Source organism: Ascaphus truei, chromosome 2, assembly GCF_040206685.1.
Source record: "Ascaphus truei isolate aAscTru1 chromosome 2, aAscTru1.hap1, whole genome shotgun sequence".
NCBI lineage: Eukaryota > Metazoa > Chordata > Amphibia > Anura > Ascaphidae > Ascaphus > Ascaphus truei.
The window spans coordinates 72,740,989-72,768,455 of record NC_134484.1 but is presented as its reverse complement, the minus strand read 5'-3'; the positions used below and the strand labels follow the sequence as shown (position 1 = coordinate 72,768,455).

General features: G+C 40.6%; 1 protein-coding gene across 3 annotated transcripts in view; it reads left to right on the top strand.

Moving 5' to 3' along the window:
- The window catches only part of TMEM67 (transmembrane protein 67), a 59,744-nt gene extending 32,573 nt beyond the window's left edge, over positions 1-27,171 (top strand). Inside the window, exons 19-28 of one of the 3 annotated variants that reach the window (XM_075582721.1) lie at positions 334-430; positions 2,125-2,258; positions 3,241-3,381; positions 3,473-3,553; positions 5,562-5,678; positions 14,468-14,584; positions 15,615-15,719; positions 16,198-16,300; positions 17,300-17,442; positions 26,365-27,171. In XM_075582721.1, the coding sequence (XP_075438836.1) occupies positions 334-430; positions 2,125-2,258; positions 3,241-3,381; positions 3,473-3,553; positions 5,562-5,678; positions 14,468-14,584; positions 15,615-15,719; positions 16,198-16,300; positions 17,300-17,442; positions 26,365-26,466 (1,140 nt within the window). In that variant the 3' untranslated portion in view covers positions 26,467-27,171. Of the gene's footprint in view, positions 1-333; positions 431-2,124; positions 2,259-3,240; positions 3,382-3,472; positions 3,554-5,561; positions 5,679-14,467; positions 14,585-15,614; positions 15,720-16,197; positions 16,301-17,299; positions 17,443-18,491; positions 21,210-21,242; positions 22,124-26,364 lie in introns of those variants that run through there. The other 2 variants (XM_075582722.1, XM_075582723.1) reach the window with 2 other exon arrangements.
- Positions 27,172-27,467: the final 296 nt, after the last annotated feature.

The following is a 27,467-nucleotide window of genomic DNA, read 5'->3' as shown; positions in this document are numbered from 1 at the left end:
TATGCAATCCTGCATTGCACTGTTTTTACTGTACCTCTTGTGTTTTGTTTTTTTTGTTTTATTTAGATATTTGAGGTTTGTAAGTTTGTGTACTGAAGTAAAGTTACCTTTTGGTGTGTATATGGTGGTGCCATCATTTAATTAAATTCAATATACTTTTTATAGATTTTTTTCCTAATCAATATTTTTTTTATCTATATTTGATTATATGAAATGTGGGAGGTAGGTACAGGCTTATTCTTTTTTCCTTTTGTTTTCTCCTCTTGTTTTTTTTAGGTTTACTCTGCATTTGAATACATTTATGCAAAAATGCGAATTCTTTTTGTTTTTTAGGCGCTGCAATTTTTGCACACACTCATCTTACAGCTTACAGTAGATATCTTCTTCATTGACTGGGAAAGACCCAAGGGGAGAGCCTTAAAATCTGAGGGTAAGTAAAAGATTATATTTTTGTTGCCAAGATAAAAAAAATATTTGATCATCTGTGGATGAAACGCAATCTTCTGTGTCGGACTCCAGGTTGGGGTGCGTTTGTTAAATACAAAAATAGGCGCATGTTCTGTGTCGGACTCCAGGTTGGGGTGCGTTTGTTAAATACAAAAATAGGCGCAAGTAATTCTGTAGTATCAAACACATATGCAAACAAGTACAATCTTAGTTGAATACATTCTCAAAAGCATATATGTCCTTATGAAGCTGTGTTTGCGAAACGTATGAATGATACAAAATGTATCACTCCCCATGTTAGTCCCACCTAGAGCATGGGCGATATCCTGGTACCATAGTATCCGCGGTAATAAAAACAGGGTATGTCGGTTTGTGAAATAATTTATTACCCCAGTATTACTTGGTGCCGGTTCTGGGGTCACAGAGGTGCAGCTGCTGCATGTGGGGCTGTCTCTCAGAGTCATCAGACCTGCTCCTCTCACCTCCATCCTCCCTGTCGTGCGGATGCGCTTCTGACTCCATGAAAGTGACAGGAAGAGAGGGAGGACGGAAGCATTTGGCAGCTCCGTGAGAGAAGGTTTCCAGCAGCTCAATTGGAGAAAACGGCTTCTCTTCTTTAACAGGCAGGAACTAGGGGGTCACAACCCTTCTACCTCAATCCCTGGCACTCCCTTTAACCCCCTTCCCCACCCTGGGACTCCTAACCCCCCTTAGCTCTCTCCTTAACCCCTCTCACACCTTTTATGTCAATCCATCATTCACGTGTTTAATTTTAATTTGAAAACAAATTTAATTGATACAATTTTAAAAACACCTGAAATATATATTTTTTGACAATTCTTTGGAATTAAATGTTTTTAAAATAAGTTTTTTTAAATATAGATTTACAACATTTTCAGATTTCTTTTTTTAACACATATTTATCACGATAAATTTATTAATATCGTTTGAGTATTTTCTATCACCTAACTCATGACGCAGAATACGTATGGTGTCGCTTCTAATGTTGATCCAAGTATACGTAAAGGTGCCACTCCCAGTGTTGGGCCCCAGGGCACTTAAGGTGTCCCCAGAAACTAGTGACAACATGCGCTGCCCCCTAAAGAAACGTTGGGAGTAGGGCAACTATGTTTATGTTAAATTCACTTTGCTTTTAGCACAACAGAATGACATTATCCTCATCTGCGTTTCTTTTTTGTTTTTGGCTTGTGTTGTAATGCGGCTATGGATTAGATCCAGAAACAACTGCAGTAAGGAAACATGGAATTTATTATTATTCATGTATACAGTATATTATTTGGTAAATATCCTGAATGACAGTAGCAGGGCCTTTATTTATTGGATTTCGGTCAGAAGTCTGAAGGTATAGATGCTCCCACGTGCCTGATTTGGTTGGGCTGTTGCCAGAACTTGATGTGAGAGGAAAAATCGATGAAAAGTAAATTGCTTCATTATGACTTCTAATGTCACCAGCTTATTAGACACAGGAAACCATTGTGATACTGGATCAGGCACTCAATAAGGTTGGGAATAGAAGAAAATAATTCTAAGAGCCATTTCTCATACTATGCAAAGTGAGAGAGTTAGGACATCTCAAAATGATCTGCCCCTTTATTGCGTTCAAATTGCACTAGAGTCCTGAGAGCCAAATACACAGTGTTTCATTTTCTTTTGAAGGTGGGATGAAAAGTGGCACTGCCCCAGTGAGCATCTGGAGGACATACTTTGTAGCGAACGAATGGAATGAAATTCAGACAGTGCGGAAAATCAATCCTCTCTTTCAAGTACTTGCTGTGCTCTTCTTTTTAGAGGTATCTGACTGAGTGTTCCTATTAACGTTGCACAATAATGTTTGTTTCTTAGTGTATGAAATGCTGTACACAGACTTTTTTCATTCACAAGTCCCTGGCTCATAGGGTTATTTTGGAGCCCCGTCCACAGGTAAATAAAGAGAAAAGTTTGCAAATTTGTCAAATTCAGGACATTCGCCACTAAAATGATCAAAGTTCTGAAACTTGCCAACATTCGTCCAACTGTGACTATCTTGCTTAAAAAGCACCTTAATACCATGCTGTTGAATTTGGGCAAAATGTGGCGAGATTTGCAAATATTCACATGAATACATTAAAAAGGAGTCATTTTTAAATCTGATCAACATACATTCTTTCTCCAACATTTTGCCAATTTGGTAATTTCTTTAAACATTTGCATCCCGTCTGTAGTCACAAAAATATGACCGTGGGACTCGATCCCTAGTTCACTTCAGACAGCGAGGTTACCATTTCCCCCTTTTTGCCTTTGAGTTGTCGGGTTCGCAGTTTTGAGCCTTTTCAGGAAGGGAATAGTTAATCTGGAAATTTACATTGAGGACTGAGGAATGGTATTGAAAGCGTGAAATCTCTTGCAGCATCTTATTCCCGAATGCATTACACTTCCAGTGCTGGAGTGACCAGCAACACACAGTTGCAAGACTCCTCGGCTACAGAGATTCCATTAACACCCATATTACATCTGTAATCCATGAGTCTGACTGAAAGTAATTATTCTGCGCAACCCAATAATTAGCACATGATATCGATGGTTATTACTGTTGTGTTTATTCAACTATCAGTCTAGAAAAGGAGATGGGAGACACACACACACACACACACACACACTGTAAAGTGATTAGTAGCACATTCCCCAAAATGGAGATTGAGCACAGTCGTACAGAGTACTATTTAGTTAAAAGGGACCATAGTGACGAGCACAAAGGTATACAAAGATATTTATGTATTACGTATATCTTTGCAGGTTGTTGGCTTTCAAAACCTAGCTTTAATGGATCCCTCTTCCAGTCTTTCAAGAAACCCTAAGGACTACATAGCTCCATGGAGTCGCATCCTGAGATATGGCGTGGGCACGGCCCTTTGGCTCACCATCGGCTTCTTGCAGGTATTGTCCCCAAAACATTATTATTATTTATTTTTTTGAGAGGTGAAATCCTGTAATATTATACTAACAAATGATTCCTTTAATATTTCAGACTCTTTTCTTTTCCGCCTTTTATGAGAGATTTGTGGAAGACAAAATAAGACAGTTTGTTGATTTATGTTCCATGAGTAATGTAAGTAACACTTGATTATAATATAATTGGTTCCAGCCCGTTGACTTGCACGGCTTTTTTTTTAAATCGTACCTGTGTATACGTTCTTTTTGTATATGGGATCGCCTGCATTGTCTTGTTTCTGCATGTTCACACAGTATTGGGTTTGTTACCATTGATAACTTGATGAGCAGGGAAGGCAGGTAACATTTAAAGTACAGTTCCACTTACCAACAAATATTAGCGTTACAATATAGGGAATGCACTAAGTCATGTCACATCTTCTTTACTATTTTCTAATGGTTGCTTCATTTCAGATATGATAGGAAGCTTTTAAAATAAAGACTCAAACCTAATAAAAGTGTAGATCTATGGCCTGCCTCATGGAGGTACAGCCTTTTGTTTGCGGCGCGCACGCCATCGCGGTTAGTATAACCGCAGCCTAAGCTCTCCCCCCTTCTGCTAGCATAGACACTATTCACTATATAGCCATCATCATAAGTTTGGCCCTCGGAGATGAACACCCCTTTTAAATCTATAATTATATTTGTTATAGGAGCACTAGTTATATATCTTGTATTTATTTTAGTATGCCTATTAAAGTTTGATTTTATTCCTATTCATTTATTCTTTGTAGTGGTGTGCACCATTCAGGGATATCTGCGCTCCATGTACGCCCTAGTACATTTTTTTAATATTTTCCAGGTAGCACCCACTTTCCTACACTAACTCACATAGGGTTTGAGCCAGGTTCCTCTTCTCCTAAATGTGTTCCAGCTGAGCCAGGGTTTCCTGGGGGTAATACTCGACCAGTCCTCGCTCCATATTATCTCTGGACCTGGAAAGTAAAAAACAAAAATGTAGGAGGGTTGCTTTCAATTCTTGTCTTTGCCCGGTAGAGCAGGGGTGCGCAAACTGGGGGGCGCGACGCTTACAGAGGCCCCGCGCTCTTCCCCAAAGCATTTCAATTAAATGCCGGGGGATTGCGCAAGGCCTCTGTAAGTTCCCTTACCTTGTCTCCGACGGCTTCTGGCGACGCTGTGTCAAATGATGTGGCGGGGTCGCATGACATTGCCCTGCCATGGCAAGGTAAAGGGGGGGGGGGGAGAGCAGGCAGGGGGGCGCAGAGGAAAAAGTTTGCGCACCCCTGCTGTAGAGGAAGGTGCATTTCTAATAAGAGGAGTGTGACACTTTGACACACAACAGATACTTTTTAACTGTAAGCAACATTTCCTGTTACAAACCCCCTTCTTTACCGGATTGTGTGGTCCAGAGTTGAACCATCCTGAGATGGTTACCAGTGACGTTACCGGTATTACTTCCTATTGGCCTGAGACTTGGCAGCCATTTTGTTTCCCTTGGAATGGGTAAAAAATAAATAACCAACCAGTATAGGGGGGATTGTAGTATAAGGGCATACAAATTGCTAATTGTGGGTCAAAGCAAATGTCCATTAAGACCACTATCCTGTCTTTGCATGTGACCAGCACTGGAAGCTTCTTAGGGCAGAAGTAAGTAACAGGGCTTATGTGTGGCAAGCACCCTCTGTCCCTTTCTGCTGTTGGCAGTAGGTGGGATATAAAGCCTAAAGGATGCATGTTTCCCATTACCCACCATGAAGATATCTAATCCCCTTTAAAACATTGGCCTCACTACATTTTCAAGCCATTCGTTAAGATGGTCTGAAGCACAGCCCATCATGAATTATTGCTTATAAAGTCGTGATAAGAACATTAAATAAAAATACCACGTGTGGTGCATTTGCGTGTCTCAGACAGATCTGCAACCCTGTCTTTCCCCATTATCGCGTAGCATACAATGCTTCCCCTGCAGCCAGGGATTCTGGGTAATGACATGCAAATGAACACAGTGTGTCACGCTTTATTTCTGATCCTTTTTTACCCACTATAACTTGTTTAATGTCTGATCATAAGAAAATAAAACACTGCAACATATACGGAGATAGATATATACATATATACACACACACACATACCAATAACTTCCTGTGTATGTATTCTCTCTGCAGATTTCCGTGTTCATTTTGTCACACAGATGCTATGGATATTATATCCACGGTCGCTCTGTGCATGGACTCTCAGATACCAACATGGAAGAAATGAATATGAATTTAAAGAGAGAAGCGGTAAATACAAGTAGCAATGTTGTGTTTATTTTTCTGTACAAGACTTTGCCACTTTAAGTATAGAAAGGAATAGTAAAACATTGCCTCAAACTGCAAAAGGGATTTAATGTAACAGTGCACAGAAAGTGATGTAATGTAACAGTGCACAGAAAGTGATGTAATGTAACATTGCACAGAAAGTGATGTAATGTAACAGTGCACAGAAAGTGATGTAATGTAACAGTGCACAGAAAGCGATGTAATGTAACATTGCACAGAAAGTGATGTAATGTAACAGTGCACAGAAAGTGTGTAATGTAACAGTGCACAGAAAGTGATGTAATGTAACAGTGCACAGAAAGCGATGTAATGTAACAGTGCACAGAAAGTGTGTAATGTAACAGTGCACAGAAAGTGTGTAATGTAACAGTGCACAGAAAGTGATGTAATGTAACAGTGCACAGAAAGTGATGTAATGTAACAGTGCACAGAAAGTGTGTAATGTAACAGTGCACAGAAAGTGATGTAATGTAACAGTGCACAGAACGTGTGTAATGTAACAGTGCACAGAAAGCGATGTAATGTAACAGTGCACAGAAAGTGTGTAATGTAACAGTGCACAGAAAGTGATGTAATGTAACAGTGCACAGAAAGTGATGTAATGTAACAGTGCACAGAAAGTGTGTAATGTAACAGTGCACAGAAAGTGATGTAATGTAACAGTGCACAGAACGTGTGTAATGTAACAGTGCACAGAAAGTGATGTAATGTAACAGTGCACAGAAAGTGTGTAATGTAACAGTGCACAGAAAGCGATGTAATGTAACAGTGCACAGAAAGTGATGTAATGTAACAGTGCACAGAAAGTGTGTAATGTAACAGTGCACAGAAAGTGTGTAATGTAACAGTGCACAGAAAGTGATGTAATGTAACAGTGCACAGAAAGTGTGTAATGTAACAGTGCACAGAAAGTGATGTAATGTAACAGTGCACAGAAAGTGTGTAATGTAACAGTGCACAGAAAGTGATGTAATGTAACAGTGCACAGAAAGTGTGTAATGTAACAGTGCACAGAAAGCGATGTAATGTAACATTGCACAGAAAGTGATATAATGTAACAGTGCACAGAAAGTGATGTAATGTAACAGTGCACAGAAAGTGTGTAATGTAACAGTGCACAGAAAGTGTGTAATGTAACAGTGCACAGAAAGTGATGTAATGTAACAGTGCACAGAAAGTGATGTAATGTAACAGTGCACAGAAAGCGATGTAATGTAACATTGCACAGAAAGTGATGTAATGTAACAGTGCACAGAAAGTGTGTAATGTAACAGTGCACAGAAAGTGATGTAATGTAACAGTGCACAGAAAGCGATGTAATGTAACAGTGCACAGAAAGTGATGTAATGTAACAGTGCACAGAAAGTGATGTAATGTAACAGTGCACAGAAAGCGATGTAATGTAACAGTGCACAGAAAGTGTGCAATGTAACAGTGCACAGAAAGTGTGTAATGTAACAGTGCACAGAAAGTGATGTAATGTAACAGTGCACAGAACGTGTGTAATGTAACAGTGCACAGAAAGCGATGTAATGTAACAGTGCACAGAAAGTGTGTAATGTAACAGTGCACAGAAAGTGATGTAATGTAACAGTGCACAGAAAGTGATGTAATGTAACAGTGCACAGAAAGTGTGTAATGTAACAGTGCACAGAAAGTGATGTAATGTAACAGTGCACAGAACGTGTGTAATGTAACAGTGCACAGAAAGTGATGTAATGTAACAGTGCACAGAAAGTGTGTAATGTAACAGTGCACAGAAAGCGATGTAATGTAACAGTGCACAGAAAGTGATGTAATGTAACAGTGCACAGAAAGTGTGTAATGTAACAGTGCACAGAAAGTGTGTAATGTAACAGTGCACAGAAAGTGATGTAATGTAACAGTGCACAGAAAGTGTGTAATGTAACAGTGCACAGAAAGTGATGTAATGTAACAGTGCACAGAAAGTGTGTAATGTAACAGTGCACAGAAAGTGATGTAATGTAACAGTGCACAGAAAGTGTGTAATGTAACAGTGCACAGAAAGTGATGTAATGTAACAGTGAACAGAAAGTGATGCAATGTAACAGTGCACAGAAAGTGATGTAATGTAACAGTGCACAGAAAGTGATGTAATGTAACAGTGCACAGAAAGTGTGTAATGTAACAGTGCACAGAAAGTGTGTAATGTAACAGTGCACAGAAAGTGTGTAATGTAACAGTGCACAGAAAGTGATGTAATGTAACAGTGCACAGAACGTGTGTAATGTAACAGTGCACAGAAAGCGATGTAATGTAACAGTGCACAGAAAGTGTGTAATGTAACAGTGCACAGAAAGTGATGTAATGTAACAGTGCACAGAAAGTGATGTAATGTAACAGTGCACAGAAAGTGTGTAATGTAACAGTGCACAGAAAGTGATGTAATGTAACAGTGCACAGAACGTGTGTAATGTAACAGTGCACAGAAAGTGATGTAATGTAACAGTGCACAGAAAGTGTGTAATGTAACAGTGCACAGAAAGCGATGTAATGTAACAGTGCACAGAAAGTGATGTAATGTAACAGTGCACAGAAAGTGTGTAATGTAACAGTGCACAGAAAGTGTGTAATGTAACAGTGCACAGAAAGTGATGTAATGTAACAGTGCACAGAAAGTGTGTAATGTAACAGTGCACAGAAAGTGATGTAATGTAACAGTGCACAGAAAGTGTGTAATGTAACAGTGCACAGAAAGTGATGTAATGTAACAGTGCACAGAAAGTGTGTAATGTAACAGTGCACAGAAAGCGATGTAATGTAACATTGCACAGAAAGTGATATAATGTAACAGTGCACAGAAAGTGATGTAATGTAACAGTGCACAGAAAGTGATGTAATGTAACAGTGCACAGAAAGCGATGTAATGTAACATTGCACAGAAAGTGATGTAATGTAACAGTGCACAGAAAGTGTGTAATGTAACAGTGCACAGAAAGTGATGTAATGTAACAGTGCACAGAAAGCGATGTAATGTAACATTGCACAGAAAGCGATGTAATGTAACAGTGCACAGAAAGTGTGTAATGTAACAGTGCACAGAAAGTGATGTAATGTAACAGTGCACAGAAAGTGATGTAATGTAACAGTGCAGAGAACGTGTGTAATGTAACAGTGCACAGAAAGCGATGTAATGTAACAGTGCACAGAAAGTGTGTAATGTAACAGTGCACAGAAAGTGATGTAATGTAACAGTGCACAGAAAGTGATGTAATGTAACAGTGCACAGAAAGTGTGTAATGTAACAGTGCACATAAAGTGATGTAATGTAACAGTGCACAGAAAGTGTGTAATGTAACAGTGCACAGAAAGCGATGTAATGTAACAGTGCACAGAAAGTGTGTAATGTAACAGTGCACAGAAAGTGTGTAATGTAACAGTGCACAGAAAGTGATGTAATGTAACAGTGCAGAGAACGTGTGTAATGTAACAGTGCACAGAAAGTGATGTAATGTAACAGTGCACAGAAAGTGTGTAATGTAACAGTGCACAGAAAGTGTGTAATGTAACAGTGCACAGAAAGTGTGTAATGTAACAGTGCACAGAAAGCGATGTAATGTAACAGTGCACAGAAAGTGATGTAATGTAACAGTGCACAGAAAGTGTGTAATGTAACAGTGCACAGAAAGTGTGTAATGTAACAGTGCACAGAAAGTGATGTAATGTAACAGTGCACAGAAAGTGTGTAATGTAACAGTGCACAGAAAGTGATGTAATGTAACAGTGCACAGAAAGTGTGTAATGTAACAGTGCACAGAAAGTGATGTAATGTAACAGTGCACAGAAAGTGTGTAATGTAACAGTGCACAGAAAGTGATGTAATGTAACAGTGAACAGAAAGTGATGCAATGTAACAGTGCACAGAAAGTGATGTAATGTAACAGTGCACAGAAAGTGATGTAATGTAACAGTGCACAGAAAGTGTGTAATGTAACAGTGCACAGAAAGTGTGTAATGTAACAGTGCACAGAAAGTGATGTAATGTAACAGTGCACAGAAAGTGTGTAATGTAACAGTGCACAGAAAGTGTGTAATGTAACAGTGCACAGAAAGTGGTGTAATGTAACAGTGCACAGAAAGTGATGTAATGTAACAGTGCACAGAAAGTGATGTAATGTAACAGTGCACAGAAAGTGATGCAATGTAACAGTGCACAGAAAGTGATGTAATGTAACAGTGCACAGAAAGTGATGTAATGTAACAGTGCACAGAAAGTGATGTAATGTAACAGTGCACAGAAAGTGTGTAATGTAACAGTGCACAGAAAATGTGTAATGTAACAGTGCACAGAAAGTGATGTAATGTAACAGTGCACAGAAAGTGTGTAATGTAACAGTGCACAGAAAGTGATGTAATGTAACAGTGCACAGAAAGTGTGTAATGTAACAGTGCACAGAAAGTGTGTAATGTAACAGTGCACAGAAAATGTATAATGTAACAGTGCACAGAAAGTGATGTAATGTAACAGTGCACAGAAAGTGTGTAATGTAACAGTGCACAGAAAGTGTGTAATGTAACAGTGCACAGAAAGTGTGTAATGTAACAGTGCACAGAAAGTGATGTAATGTAACAGTGCACGGAAAGTGATGTAATGTAACAGTGCACAGAAAGTGATGTAATGTAACAGTGCACAGAAAGTGTGTAATGTAACAGTGCACATAAAGTGATGTAATGTAACAGTGCACAGAAAGTGATGTAATGTAACAGTGCACAGAACGTGTGTAATGTAACAGTGCACAGAAAGCGATGTAATGTAACAGTGCACAGAAAGTGTGTAATGTAACAGTGCACAGAAAGTGTGTAATGTAACAGTGCACAGAAAGTGATGTAATGTAACAGTGCACAGAAAGTGATGTAATGTAACAGTGCACAGAAAGTGTGTAATGTAACAGTGCACAGAAAGTGTGTAATGTAACAGTGCACAGAAAGTGATGTAATGTAACAGTGCACAGAAAGTGTGTAATGTAACAGTGCACAGAAAGTGATGTAATGTAACAGTGCACAGAAAGTGTGTAATGTAACAGTGCACAGAAAGTGATGTAATGTAACAGTGCACAGAAAGTGTGTAATGTAACAGTGCACAGAAAGCGATGTAATGTAACATTGCACAGAAAGTGATATAATGTAACAGTGCACAGAAAGTGATGTAATGTAACAGTGCACAGAAAGTGATGTAATGTAACAGTGCACAGAAAGCGATGTAATGTAACATTGCACAGAAAGTGATGTAATGTAACAGTGCACAGAAAGTGTGTAATGTAACAGTGCACAGAAAGTGATGTAATGTAACAGTGCACAGAAAGCGACGTAATGTAACATTGCACAGAAAGCGATGTAATGTAACAGTGCACAGAAAGTGTGTAATGTAACAGTGCACAGAAAGTGTGTAATGTAACAGTGCACAGAAAGTGATGTAATGTAACAGTGCAGAGAACGTGTGTAATGTAACAGTGCACAGAAAGCGATGTAATGTAACAGTGCACAGAAAGTGTGTAATGTAACAGTGCACAGAAAGTGATGTAATGTAACAGTGCACAGAAAGTGATGTAATGTAACAGTGCACAGAAAGTGTGTAATGTAACAGTGCACAGAAAGTGATGTAATGTAACAGTGCACAGAAAGTGATGTAATGTAACAGTGCACAGAAAGTGTGTAATGTAACAGTGCACATAAAGTGATGTAATGTAACAGTGCACAGAACGTGTGTAATGTAACAGTGCACAGAAAGTGATGTAATGTAACAGTGCACAGAAAGTGTGTAATGTAACAGTGCACAGAAAGCGATGTAATGTAACAGTGCACAGAAAGTGTGTAATGTAACAGTGCACAGAAAGTGTGTAATGTAACAGTGCACAGAAAGTGATGTAATGTAACAGTGCAGAGAACGTGTGTAATGTAACAGTGCACAGAAAGTGATGTAATGTAACAGTGCACAGAAAGTGTGTAATGTAACAGTGCACAGAAAGTGTGTAATGTAACAGTGCACAGAAAGTGTGTAATGTAACAGTGCACAGAAAGCGATGTAATGTAACAGTGCACAGAAAGTGATGTAATGTAACAGTGCACAGAAAGTGTGTAATGTAACAGTGCACAGAAAGTGTGTAATGTAACAGTGCACAGAAAGTGATGTAATGTAACAGTGCACAGAAAGTGTGTAATGTAACAGTGCACAGAAAGTGATGTAATGTAACAGTGCACAGAAAGTGTGTAATGTAACAGTGCACAGAAAGTGATGTAATGTAACAGTGCACAGAAAGTGTGTAATGTAACAGTGCACAGAAAGTGATGTAATGTAACAGTGAACAGAAAGTGATGCAATGTAACAGTGCACAGAAAGTGATGTAATGTAACAGTGCACAGAAAGTGATGTAATGTAACAGTGCACAGAAAGTGTGTAATGTAACAGTGCACAGAAAGTGTGTAATGTAACAGTGCACAGAAAGTGATGTAATGTAACAGTGCACAGAAAGTGATGTAATGTAACAGTGCACAGAAAGTGATGTAATGTAACAGTGCACAGAAAGTGTGTAATGTAACAGTGCACAGAAAGTGTGTAATGTAACAGTGCACAGAAAGTGGTGTAATGTAACAGTGCACAGAAAGTGATGTAATGTAACAGTGCACAGAAAGTGATGTAATGTAACAGTGCACAGAAAGTGATGTAATGTAACAGTGCACAGAAAGTGTGTAATGTAACAGTGCACAGAAAGTGATGTAATGTAACAGTGCACAGAAAGCGATGTAATGTAACAGTGCACAGAAAGCGATGTAATGTAACAGTGCACAGAAAGTGATGTAATGTAACAGTGCACAGAAAGTGATGTAATGTAACAGTGCACAGAAAGTGATGCAATGTAACAGTGCACAGAAAGTGATGTAATGTAACAGTGCACAGAAAGTGATGTAATGTAACAGTGCACAGAAAGTGATGTAATGTAACAGTGCACAGAAAGTGTGTAATGTAACAGTGCACAGAAAATGTGTAATGTAACAGTGCACAGAAAGTGATGTAATGTAACAGTGCACAGAAAGTGTGTAATGTAACAGTGCACAGAAAGTGATGTAATGTAACAGTGCACAGAAAGTGTGTAATGTAACAGTGCACAGAAAGTGTGTAATGTAACAGTGCACAGAAAATGTATAATGTAACAGTGCACAGAAAGTGTGTAATGTAACAGTGCACAGAAAGTGTGTAATGTAACAGTGCACAGAAAGTGTGTAATGTAACAGTGCACAGAAAGTGATGTAATGTAACAGTGCACAGAAAGTGATGTAATGTAACAGTGCACAGAAAGTGATGTAATGTAACAGTGCACAGAAAGTGTGTAATGTAACAGTGCACATAAAGTGATGTAATGTAACAGTGCACAGAAAGTGATGTAATGTAACAGTGCACAGAACGTGTGTAATGTAACAGTGCACAGAAAGCGATGTAATGTAACAGTGCACAGAAAGTGTGTAATGTAACAGTGCACAGAAAGTGTGTAATGTAACAGTGCACAGAAAGTGATGTAATGTAACAGTGCACAGAAAGTGATGTAATGTAACAGTGCACAGAAAGTGTGTAATGTAACAGTGCACAGAAAGTGATGTAATGTAACAGTGCACAGAACGTGTGTAATGTAACAGTGCACAGAAAGTGTGTAATGTAACAGTGCACAGAAAGCGATGTAATGTAACAGTGCACAGAAAGCGATGTAATGTAACAGTGCACAGAAAGTGTGTAATGTAACAGTGCACAGAAAGTGTGTAATGTAACAGTGCACAGAAAGTGATGTAATGTAACAGTGCACAGAAAGTGTGTAATGTAACAGTGCACAGAAAGCGATGTAATGTAACAGTGCACAGAAAGTGATGTAATGTAACAGTGCACAGAAAGTGATGTAATGTAACAGTGCACAGAAAGTGTGTAATGTAACAGTGCACAGAAAGTGATGTAATGTAACAGTGCACAGAAAGTGTGTAATGTAACAGTGCACAGAAAGTGATGTAATGTAACAGTGCACAGAAAGTGTGTAATGTAACAGTGCACAGAAAGTGATGTAATGTAACAGTGAACAGAAAGTGATGCAATGTAACAGTGCACAGAAAGTGATGTAATGTAACAGTGCACAGAAAGTGATGTAATGTAACAGTGCACAGAAAGTGTGTAATGTAACAGTGCACAGAAAGTGTGTAATGTAACAGTGCACAGAAAGTGATGTAATGTAACAGTGCACAGAAAGTGTGTAATGTAACAGTGCACAGAAAGTGATGTAATGTAACAGTGCACAGAAAGTGTGTAATGTAACAGTGCACAGAAAGTGTGTAATGTAACAGTGCACAGAAAGTGATGAAATATTGGTACCAAATCGGGTTTCTTTTTCAGTAACACATTGCCTCTTAAAAAGGTGCAGCATTTAAACTCTACAATACGAAAGGGGTTAAATGTCTACAAAACAAAGACAAAAAGAGTCCAGAAATAGGGATATTTTATTTATGACCATTACCTGCCATGTCCAGCTCTTTGAGGCAGTTTGGGATTTCCGTTTCATGCATCGATTTGTTACCAGAATTTTGGTGTACCATAGATTAGCCCATTTTGTCCAGCACTACAGGGCCCTATAAGGGTCAAACCAGGTTTATGTAAATAAATCATATAGAGCAAGTGAGGACATTTATTGCCACTGACTGACCTATTGCTTTGCAAATATTTGAAATATTGTTTCCGTGTTTATTTCCCACTGTAGGAAAATATGTGCTGTCAAAGAGGTCTACAACCAAATACAGATATTCAGACATTTCAGATTTCAATTACAAGCAGAGCACGAATGCAGGTTGACCGAATTCATGACACTTTGACAAGGGTAAAATATATCAGGTGTATCTTTCACATTCACGTGTGTGTGTGTGTGTGTGTGTGTGTGTGTGTGTGTGTGTGTGTATAGCAAATGGAAATATTACTGTATGCTCATTTGCATGTCTTAGACAGGTCTGCAACAATGCCTTTCACCATTATCACCCAGCACACAGCACTTCCACTGCAGCAAGGGATTCTGGGAAATTACATGCAAATGAGCACACAGTGCCACCTTTTGCTTCAAAACCATTAACATGGTTCCCTATAGGCTTAAGCTTGCTGCATGGTCACAGCTTTGAGCACAGCCAGGGCTAAGATGCATAGCCAGCAAACCCACCCACAGACAGACTGTTTCAACCTTAATGGGTATCCTCAGTGTGGGGTTAATTATACTGGCTATGCAGAAATGAAGCAAGGGATAGGTTTTACCATACTTGGTTAAGTTATGGTGGGTAAAAAAAAGTGACAAAAACCCTTCACAGCAAAGCATATAGCAAATGGAAATATTACTGTATGCTCATTTGCATGTCTTAGACAGGTCTGCAACCCCGCCATTATCACCCAGCACACAGCACTTCCACTGCAGCAAGGGATTCTGGGAAATGACATGCAAATGAGCATACAGTGACACCTTTTGCTTAAAAACCATAAACATGGTTCCCTATAGGCTTAAGCTTGCTGCATGGTCACAGCTTTGAGCACAGCCAGGGTTAAGATGCATAGCCAGCAAACCCACCCACAGACAGACTGTTTCGACCTTAATGGGTCTCCTCAGTGTGGGGTTGGTTATACTGGCTTTGCAAAAATTAAGCAATGGATAGGTTTTACCATACTTAGTTAAGTTATGGTGAGAAAAAAAAGTGACAAAAACACACACACACACACACTTACTTCCTGGTACTGTGGTTGCAAGTCTCCTCCATGTTGCTCCAACACACTTTCTGATTTCATCCTCCCATCTTACTTCTGGTCACTGCCTTGATCTTTTGAGAGATGTGTGTATGTATGTGTATTTGTTTTATTCTTTTTCTTTTCAGATGAATGGCCCTGCAAGGTTTTTACAGACATCTTCGACCAATTCTGAGCAGAGTACAAAGACATACCATATCATGAATAAATTCCTCAGTTCCTTCATTGATCATGTATGTATGACATGTTTGTAACAGGGAAAGTGTACACTGGTGCAGTGCTTAGGAAAAAAACCTTTGTCCTTTCTCGTGTTTTTCTTGTTTGCTATTCCTTTTATTCTGATCCACACGTAGAACTATCAAGCATTACAAAAATATGTGACTTTGTGCTTTTACTGTACTACAACGCCAAGATATCTTGTTAAGAAAAGAGAGAAAAAAGTAGGTTATATAGGGCTGTCTGCTACAACCAGGAATACAAAGGTTGTGTGTGCTTTTAATCAAAGTACTATGCTTAGCACAGATAGCTTTATGTAGTTTTAATGTGGACTGTGTGGACCTCTTAAAGACTCCTCTATTCCCACAAATGTTAGATTGTTTGGTTTCAGGCTACTCTTTCATGACGAACTGGGGGAAAGGTCTCTGATTTTAATATGTAAGGAATACACTACCGATTATCGGGTCCCCAGGTTACCATTTTTTTGTGTTTTAGGCTTTTAAAGATATGGATTACTTTGTGAAGGATAAATTGCTTCTTGAACGAATTCTCAGAATGGAGTTTATGGAGCCAATGGATAAAAGCATCTTCTATAATGGTATGTTTGATTCCATTGCAGGTAATCTGATCTGGATTTCTTGCGTGCTCTCTAGAATTCAAGAACTACAATATTGTATTAATTTATTATAGACCAATGATCCCATATTTTTGGTATATCTATAAGATGGTGCTGCTAACAAAGGTTAAACATGGATTACAAAACACTAATAAACTGTTCTTCCTATGATTTATTCATGTATTGTGTGCGCTTGTGTGTTTGTGGACCATTGCGAAGAAACATGGGATTCTCATGTTTGAAAACCTGGCAAGTTTGTATAAAGTTTGTTCTAAATTTGAAAATAACACCAGATTTATCAAAGAAAAAGAAATAACATTGCGTTCAGTGGGATGTGTTCACTAGTAAATCTGCTGCCATTTTTGTTTACCATTACTGTAGCATGGAGATTACAGAGTTCAATGGGAATGTGCCGGTGTTCGGCAGAATCCTTCATATTGTGTATGATATGTCATTGTATGCTGCTATGGTTTTTGGCTGCCTAAACCAGGTTCTTTAAAGCTACAGTGCCCCCTCCAGGCTGTGGTCAGAAACATTTAGCAGCACTAGATCAGGGGAGCTCAACCCCAGTCCTCATGCACCCCCTCCCCCATCCCCCCCAAACAGGTCAGGTTTTAAGGATATCCCAGCCTCAGCACAGGTGGCTCATCTAGGCATGAATGTTGAAGTCACTGATGTCATCTTGCAAATGTTTAATCAAAACGCTACCTCGCCATGAACAAGATATTACACTACAGCTTGGTTTTGTTTCTTTTTTTTACCCTAATTTCTCTGACTCTTCTGTATCATTTTCTCAGTTTCTCTCAGATGTATTTTCTGGTCTCCCTGTGTACTTTCTGCTTCTGCTGCTGGACCGGCATTTTTTGGGGCATTTACAGGGTACCCACACATAAGGATGCCATTGATTTGGCTGTCAGAACATTCCCGATTTAGGCATTGTGATGAAGGACCTAGTTGACAAACTGTTTTCCTTTCCCTCAGATGAAACCCATTCTTTCAGCGATGTTCTTTTCTACGGTAATGAGTCTACACTTCTCATCTTCGATACATTGTTTTTCTCTATTGTCGATATCACTTCCCAAAACTTTGTCTTGGCTGCAATTCTCACTTACCTGCAACAAGAGGTAAGTTGGTTTGATTCTTGCTGACTTTTGTATACATGACAATAAGCATTGCAAATGTTCACCTGTTATAAAAAAATATGGGTTTACATTTTTATAGCTTTCTGTTTTCTGTGTGTATATATTAGTAATTATTGTTTATTTGTAAAGCACCAACATATAACGCAGCACGGTACGATGGGGGGTGCAGAGTTATGTTTATTACATAAACAAAATGATATTCAAATAAGGCCAAACAAGCAAAAACTGATATAGAAGGAAATGAGGGCCCTGCTTGTGAGAGCTTAGGCCTGGGACATACTGTAGTGTGCTCAGCACGCTCCTGCTCTGCCTCGCCTGCTGAAAATGGGGCTTTTCCTGTCCTTGCAGGCGAGGCAGTGAGCGCGCTCAAGGGGCGGGCGGGGGCGTGCCAGGAGGTGGAGCGGGAGGCGGGGCTAGTCCCCCGCTCCCATTGGATGGGAGTGGTCATGTGACCGCTCCTCCGCTTCCCCGTGCGGCAAATTTCAAAAACGCCTGTCTCGGGGAAGTTTCTCAGCCTCCGCACGCATCAGCGCGCATGCGGAGGGAGAAACTATAGCCACGCTGATTACAGATGCAGGGGCTTTTGTGCATCTGTTCAGCGAGGCTCAGCGATGCTCAGCGCGGCTCAGCCCGCCTCAGCGACGCTGATTGCACTATGTCCTAGGCCTTAGACTCAGACTCTGGGGAAAGTCTGATGGCTCATGGTAGGGAATTCCAGAGAGGGAGCAGGACGGGAGAAGTCTTGTATGTGGGAGTGAGAGGAGGTAATAAGGCTGACGAAATGGCGGATGTCATGGGCAGGGGTATATTTAATGTTTGCTTAGGGTTCTGTGTTTTCAGTTTTTAGTTGTTAAAACAGGAACACCAAAAATCAGGGAATATTAATTTTCCAAACAATAAAACCTTGATACAATTGGGTTGAATTTTGTTTTCTATATGTAGACATCTTACTACTACTATACATGTTGGTATTTGTATCAACCAAACATGGTTCACGGCTATTAAAGGACCATATACTCTTCCTTATGTAGGAAACAGGGAATCTCCGGAGCTGAATCCCGTTCATTTCAACTCCGGGGACCCGCTGCTCCCAGAGATACTTACCTGCGTACAAGGGGACCCGCTGCTCCCAGAGATACTTACCTGCGTACAAGGGGACCCGCTGCTCCCAGAGATACTTACCTGCGTACAAGGGGACCCGCTGCTCCCAGAGATACTTACCTGCGTACAAGGGGACCCGCTGCTCCCAGAGATACTTACCTGCGTACAAGGGGACCCGCTGCTCCCAGAGATACTTACCTGCGTACAAGGGGACCCGCTGCTCCCAGAGATACTTACCTGCGTACAAGGGGACCCGCTGCTCCCAGAGATACTTACCTGCGTACAAGGGGACCCGCTGCTCCCAGAGATACTTACCTGCGTACAAGGGGACCCGCTGCTCCCAGAGATACCTGCGTAGAAGGGGACCCGCTGCTCCCAGAGATACTTACCTGCGTAGAAGGGGACCCGCTGCTCCCAGAGATACTTACCTGCGTACAAGGGGACCCGCTGCTCCCAGAGATACTTACCTGCGTAGAAGGGGACTTGCTGCTCCCAGAGATACTTACCTGCGTAGAAGGGGACCCGCTGCTCCCAGAGATACTTACCTGTGTAGAAGGGTGCCGGTAGCAGCCCCACGGGTTTAAATGTTCTGGTCACACAGACCAGTAGGAAGCCGCAAGGGATGACGTCATGGCTTCTTATTGGCCCACATAACGCAGGCTTTCAAACCTCCATTTCGATTGCCCCACCAAGCCCAGCCGCAGAGGCTACTGGCACCCCATACGCAGGTAGGTATCTCGGGAAGCAGGGTGTCCCCGGGGCTGAAATGAGTGTGGTTAAGCTCGAGTCCCCCTGCTTCAATCCTTCTTTTAGAAAAATCTAACCAGGAGTGCTGCTTTAAATTGAGTGATTGATTCTATGCTTTTATTTACTACCACAACAAGATAGACATGAGCCAATCATAGCGCAATATTACTTTACTTGATTTGCCGACCGCCACCATTTCAGAGTTGCAGGATACAATCGCGTTCGACGTCTGTGTTCAATAAAAATAAGTTCCTTTACTTACAAGTGAGTTTAAGTGTGAACATCAATTCACTTCGCTACTTGGCCAACTACAATGAAATTAAAAGCAGTCTCTCAAAGGCCCTTCGTAGGCTGCATTGGGCCAGCAGGCCGCCAGATGAAGAGCTCTGTCATACATTTTAAAAGGATTTTGGCACACACCGTAACTGACTTTGTCAGTGTGCGTTCCTCATCCCATTGCTAATTGCAAGAACCATAAGAGGCAAACAGCACCACATAAAATAGGTCTTTGGACTTGTAGTTTCTCAAATGAGCTATCCATCTCTCTCCTTCTCCTATCTCACACTCTCCTCCACCTCACTGTCTCCTCCCCCTACCTCACCTTCTCCTCCCCTTACCTCACCCTCTCCTCCCCCTACCTCACACTCTCCTCCCCCTCCCGCACACTCTCCTCCACCTCTCTGTCTCCTCCCCCTACCTCACCTTCTCTTCCCCTTATCTCACCCTCTCCTCCCCCTACCGCACCCTCTCCTCCCCCTACCTCACCCTCACCATAACTCCCCCTTTCGCAACTCCCCCTGCCCCTACCTCACCACACTCTTCATACCACCTTCCCCCTCCCTGTTACCTTCCCCCCTCCCCTTTCCTTCCCCTCCCTCCCAAAAATGAAGTCATAACTTAATCTTAAAGTTCATGTTGTGCTGGTATAATTTGTTTAACGTTTTCACCTTTTGATTATTTTATTGCAATCAGTTGTTACCATGGCACCTTGGTCTTATTGAGTGTAAATGGCAGCAGAACTCAACTACAGAATTTAAAAAGGATGGAGTTGTTATAAACAGCAGCAAATTGACTTTGCTATAGTATAAATATATTTATTTTTGTTATGGTAGTAATTTAGATGGCTGCTTTAAACTAGGCTTATTTGTACCAGATCTGCTAGAAAATATTTGTTCTGCGAACCCATAATTTATCACTCATTGCCTATTCATCAGATTATTGTTAACAAAACAGTTTGACTGCTCCCAGGCAGTATAGTGTCCTGAGTTCGTGGGAGGAACACACTTAATAAGGCTCCAAACGTCACCTCCGGGTGTACAGACAGCGTGGGTGGTAGAGCTATCAATCAGTGTGGGAACTTAAAAAGTCACGTCCCACAATGCCTTTCCGCTGAGGATGCAAAATATTGTGGGGAGCAACTCTGAAAGCTGCTACTGCAATTGACCACTATACCACCCGTGCTAAGATGCAATTTGGGGTCTTACTAAGTGTGCAGTCGCCACACAGGCACAGCACCCCACTATACTGTCTTCTATACTGCATGGGAGCCGCCATCTTTAAAAAAAAAATATATATAAATATATTTTCTCAAACCCCTTGGAGAGACACCTCATGTGGACCCCTGTTTGGGAAACCCTGTACTAGTGGGGCTGCTCCTTCAATGACTTCCCTTGTGCTAGCCTCACAAAATGGGAGTGTAATGATTTGTGATATAATGATTATTTCAAGGTGATGGTCCAAAACGTCCTACTTTATATTTTCACTTGTTTTAAGGAATTCTATATCAGTGTGTGTAATTTCTTTGGCTAAACAGACGTTTTCCGTATTTTGCCTGCTCTGTTTACTTTTTGCCTTATGAAATGTAGCTATTTTTGTGTGCGTCAAGTGTTTTTTTTTTTTTTTTTTCTAAACATCATTTTTTATTTGTGTTTAAGTTTTTTAGGCTGCTTCGTGGTGCGATGGGGAAGAAGAATTTGGCATCAAAAACTCTAATAGATGAAAGATTTCTGATTTAAAACCAAAAAGGGAGATCTCTACTGGCAGCGTTCATTAGAAATGTTTTGTAAATGTTAATATAATGAACATATCAGAATTTTTTAACAAATATTTATATATACATTTCCAACAGGTTCATATTTAAAGTATTATGGCCCAATAAGGGTGCTGTTTATTTCATAACGTTTTTGAAAAGTGCAACAACAAATTTCCATATTTTCCATATTGTTTGCTGTCACTTTCTTTCTATGGGAGATAAACATAGTTACATAGTAGATGAGGTTGAAAAAAGACGTACGTCCATCAAGTTCAACCTGTGCTAAATGTAGGCAACAGATACAGATTAAGACTCAGGACTATCAAATTCTCAAGTAAAATGCTGGCTACACAATTTTTACATTAGTGTGTCACAATAAAAAAATTACTTTCACCCTAAAGCTACGCTTATAGTGCCGGCGACGCGACGGTCGCTGGAAAATCAAATACAGGTGACTTACAGCGATCACGACCAATCCGTCGCGCCGCGCTTACTATAATCGCACGCGACGGCGGCAATGCATTTGTTTTGCCGCGACGTCGCGTCGCCGTCACTATAAGCGCAGCCTAATAGTGCTGTACAAAAGGAAGTCTGACATAAAATGATCAATCCTATTGTTTCCAAAGGATTCATTATGTACCCATCTTTTATTTGGGAAGTTATTGATGACACCAGAAGGCGCAGGTGAATTCAGATTTATTGCCTCAATATTTCTCTACAGGAAAAAAAAAAATACTGACATATAAATTATTTTCATTGTTGTGAGATGGCTTTTAAGGGGACCGACATGAGTTATTTATAGGTGACATAGGTGTACAAAGAGTTTGCAAAACGTCACAGGTCTTTCCTTTCAAGTAGCAAAACCTGTAGCACTGCACAATTTGTATTTTTCTATTACAGGATTGAAGCAGGGGGTCTCCAGAGCTGATTCAGGGAGCCCCTGCTGCCAGGGATAATTACATCCGTAGGGGGTGTCGGTATCTCTGCAGCCAGGGAGCTTGTGGGCCTAACAAAATGGCGGATTAAATGGCCCGCATCACGTGGGCAAATAGGAGGCTGTGATGTCTTCCGTTGTGGCTGTATCTCTGGAAGGAGGGGGGTCCCCAAAGCTGAAATTAACGTATTAAATTAAACGAAATTAAAGTTCAGTTCCCGAGATCCCCTCCTTCAACCCTATAATAACAAATGGCTGCAGTGCTACATGTTTTGCTACTTTAAGAGTTCTGTGAGCAGCAGAGATCTGAGGTTTAGAAACCTCTCTGTACACTATCATTTCATGTATTCTCATGCTGGGACTAAAAAGGGTATCGCACAACAACAAATCTACATTTCTCCAGGGTCTAAATAGCTACTTGAACTTTAAACTACAAATATTTGACTGTAAATGGCATTTTGTTTATCTCCAGTGGTGGACATACAGATTTTTAACAATGCAAAGCCTAAAACTTAAAAGGGTGTAGCTAGCCTTTAAAAGCCAGGGATTCCTGCCAATGCTTTGCAGATCTGCTTGTTGCTTTTAAGGGCTTCATCTAGCACTGAAAAAGTTTATTTTCCCATATATTGATATATTATTAAACAATTCATTAACCGGCAAGTTTTTACTTTGATGGATATGGATTTCAAGGGGTGAGTGAGAGGAGTCCATTAGAGTTATCTCATTCTCTCCTGTTGTAGCGGAAGAATACTTAACCTGTTCAACTCATTGTGAGGATCAAATAGTTGTGTATTTTAGCAACTATCATGCATATAATTCTTTGACAACATCTGAACTCGAGTTGAATAGGGTAAATATGTTTGTGGTATACAAGGAAAGAGGCACATTTTCCTCCCCACCTCCATCTCTTTTCTTCTGCCTCTTGCCCTCATCATTTAGACACAGAAACGCCATACTTGAATTTAACATTATTGGTGGGATTGCTGCTTTAAATTGCATTATTTACATAATTGGAACATGAAGTTCCTCTGGAGCTGAACTTCTCTATTGTCCTGAGATACCTTATTGAGGGTTCAATATGGCTGCAATTATCATGCAATGGGAAGTCACAACTGATGACCTTGCAGCTTCCTATTGGTCCACGGATCATGCAAGATGTGGTGGCCATATTGTTTCCCAGGAAGGAACTTTAAACCTGGTATGTTCACTGGTAAGAATCTGGGAATGTAAAACTGCACTATTTAAATTAGAGCAGTTGAGCTCCAGAAAACCCACCTCCTGGTTCCAGTCATGGAACAAGTGGCCAGTCGGGATTGCTGCTTTAATGAATAGGCTTTATATCGTTTACATTGATGGATATCTAATTGTGCAACTCCTCTATTGTTTGTAATACACACAAACATCTGCACAATAAGCAATTTAAATTCATTTAATCTCATTATGTCTAGAAACAACATCAACCTTGAGCAAATTCTTAAACCCAAGAAAAGTATTAGGGGACCCTTACACAGCCACCTTTTGTGTTTTTATCTTTAAGGAAAAGTTGCAATCGTTTTTTTTCATAAGTGCAAAGCAGCCCCAGACCCCAAGGAGCTAAACAGCATTAATTTTAGCTCTGGGCACCCCTGGTTCTTGAGATAAATACTGAAAAATGTGCTGACAGTTACTGGTATTTAAATCCCTGTGTAACGAGATTTCAACTGCCATTTTGTTTCTCTTGGAGGAGAGGGTATTTGCGGCACCTTTCTAGATATGTATCTCGGGAACCAGGTGGTGTTCAACTCTGGAAACCCCCTTATTCCCACCCATGTTAAATAAACATAAACATAAAAAAATGAAAGAAAAAAGGGATACAAATATAAAATAAACATGGGCAGAGGGAACTGCTCATTTAAGGTGAGTTATATGTAGTTTTTATGTATGTTTGTATTAAATAAATATCTACAAAAGTGTTAAGTGTTTTGATGCACTGAATTGAACAGTTACAATTGTCAGTACGTTTACCTAATGGTATTATTCTGCCTCTTTTGTATTTTAGCTTTTTATATAATTGAATGTATTAGTATTTTCATAGTTGTAATTAAATTATTTATATTTTTGAGTTTGTGCTTTCTGTAGTTATTGCGATTTCTCATATTGCTGTTATGTGGTGATATCTCTGTAAAAACAAGTCTCTGCTGGGATGCTTGGGATAGACACACGGCTATCCTAAATATGAAAGAAAGCCGGGGATCAGATGGGGTCTGATGTTTTACAACAGATAGGCTCATAATTATTAGCAGACTCGGCAAGCCAAGTGATTCGTAAGCCGAGTCCCCTGTGCCGCTGACCGCGCTCATGCTTGGAGAGCGGTGATGTCACCAACTCTCCAAACATGAGTGACGGGTTTCCGCGCTATTTCGCAAGCACGCGCGGGGGTCGGTTCAAAGACAGGGTTTTTTTTGTTTACCCAAGTGCCAAGGGTGGGTGAGCGTCCGTGCCTGAACGCTCCGCGTGAGCAGGGACATCCAAATTTAAATAGCCAGAAGCAACCTCGCCAAGCACCACCCGGTCAGCGCGCTCAGCGGCACAGGGGACTCAGCCTTATCTGTCTTTAAATTGTATGTTTCTTTTTACAAAGTGGGAAAAACTTTAATTCTGATAATCACTGGTTGAACGACCGGTTTCTTGAATCTAGGATATATGCCAACCAGGTGTCTGGTATCTTAGGCCTCGTGCATGGTCAGCGCTTATGCGCTGACCCGTGCTGAGGCGCGCTGCTGCTCGGCACTGAGCCCCTGCAGTGAGAGCGGCTTTAGCAGGGGCTCGCTTACGCTTCCGCAAGCCTTAGAAAAATGTTAAATTCAAGCGCTCAAGGGAGCGCAGGGCCGGTCACGTGAGCGGTTCGCCCAATGAGGGCGAACCAGCTCCGTGACGTCACAGGCACCCCCTCCCCCCCCCCCCCCGACACGCCCCCGGATGGCGCGCGGTCTAAGGCCAGGGAAAGCACCCGCTTTCCCTCAGCCTCAGCGCGCCTCCGCCCGGCACAATTCACCATGGACGCAGCCTTACAGAATCACTACCAGCCCAACCATTACTAGATAGGCCTCCTATTTTTACACCTCACCAGGCCTGGTTCACTCGGCAACAGAGTTTTTCAAACAAATTCGCACTGGATTCCCCACAGGTATATGGAGTTGATCTAGACATTACCACTCACAATCTCTACTAATGGTACCGGTTTATTGAAGAGCAAGATAGCTTATTTGTTAAGTACATTCCCTGTAGAAACACTTAAGTATCGCTTACATTTACATATATTAGAAGTAGACTGACTATTAATAACATGACGGCAAATTACCAACAGTGCAGTACACAAGCTGTATTCTGGAAATAAATCACTCCTACCAGTTCTCTTTGTAGGAAGTGGCTGACTTGTGATCCCCTGTCTTCTGTCTTTCTTAGCTTTGTTGGATGCACCTCATATTTTCCTTGGTTTTGCAGGGTGTGCTGTGAGGATCCTTTAATTTCTGGTTAAATTTCCAGGCTCTGCAGACCAGTTTTTAGGTTTTTTTTCCTCTGAATTTTGGGCTTGGTAGTCAGACAATATAGAATTACCCTCCTTGGTGTTTAGAAACAGGGTACTTTTCACTTGCCTTGAAGGTGTGAGAGACATGAGCTTGTCCTCCGGTTCTAGCTGGGTTGTCAGTGTTCCAGGTGAACTTCTGCTTTATGTTAAATGTATTGGGTAGAAACTACTGAAGTAAGCTGATTTGCAGTCAACTTCCTCCTACAACAATTCATGTTGGTCTTACTGTATGTTCATGGCCACGTTCTCAGTTTGCTTTCAATGACTCTCCCTGGTTTTCCAGTGGAGCTCTCCTGTTAGAGATAATTTCCACTTTAGCTCTGCAACTTGTCAGGTTCTTTCCTCTGCTTTCAGATCTTAGGAGGTTATTTATCAAACTCCATTTTGGGTTAACACATGAATGGGTGTTACGTCCCATTCAAGTCAATGGGAGTTACTGTCAGTTTGGGTGTGTTAACACTAATCAGGGCTTAAAGAAGCAGGGGGTAAATCTGAACGACCAACAAAACTATTTCCCTTCAGGTTTCGAGTGGCTATCACCTACATGCCGTATCTGCGGGCTTAAAACCCTGGGAAGGAGGAGCCACTAACCTCCAAAAGCTGAGACAGCTGAAAATAAGTTAAACAACACACAGAACCCCAGTGAGCTCTTTTTGGGAACCCCTGAGCCCCCACAAAATATGTATATAAGTGTGTATATAAGTGTCAAAGAGGAGAGCTATTGAGCGAGGCAAATGTATACAACAAGCGACAGAGAAGCCGAATGCTACATCCAATATGATAAAAATACACAGTAATATACTTTTATATTCTCTTGAAAAAGGATCATTTAGTTTAACCCTTTGGCCAAAGCATTGTAAGCCTGTGAGCCACGACAAGGCAGACCCAGTTCACAGGTCCTAACACTACCAGATAAAATACTAATATACCTCTATTAGGATTAAAATTCTCATTTACCTCTATTAGGAGGGAGAAAGACCACATTGGATCTATATCCAGTAAAATGAAAAGGACCTTCTGACTTTGGAAGTGGGGAGGGGCGAGCTTAAAACCCTGGGAAGGAGGAGCCACTAACCTCCAACAGCTGAGACAACTGAAAATAAGTTAAACAACACACAGAACCCCAGCAAGCTCTTTTTGGGAACCCCTGAGCCCCCACGAAATATATATGTATATAAGTGTCAAAAAGGAGAGTTATTGAGCATAGCAAATGTATACAAGCGACAGAGAAGCCCAATGCTACATGTATAATTATGCTCTGTATACTGTTGTGCCTAGCAGTATTTGCGATTGAAATGCACGTTGTGTGTTGTGGACTTTTTGTTTGTTTTATAACACATTTCTTAATATCTTTATCACAATAAATATCTATTTATATATAATTTTATTTATTTGTAACTTGTTTTTGTTTGAGCAGTTTAAATGTATTAAAGTTACATATTTAAATAGATAAAATGTCTTCCTTCTATTCCGAATATAAGGTAGGTACAGCGAGAGAATTAAAAGGAAGAAAGTAAATGCAGGGCAAAGAGATTGGCATATCTAATGTATAATGATTGCTTGTTAAGATGATGGACGTGTTAATTTCAGCTCCGGGGTCACCATGCTTCCGGAGATACCTCCAT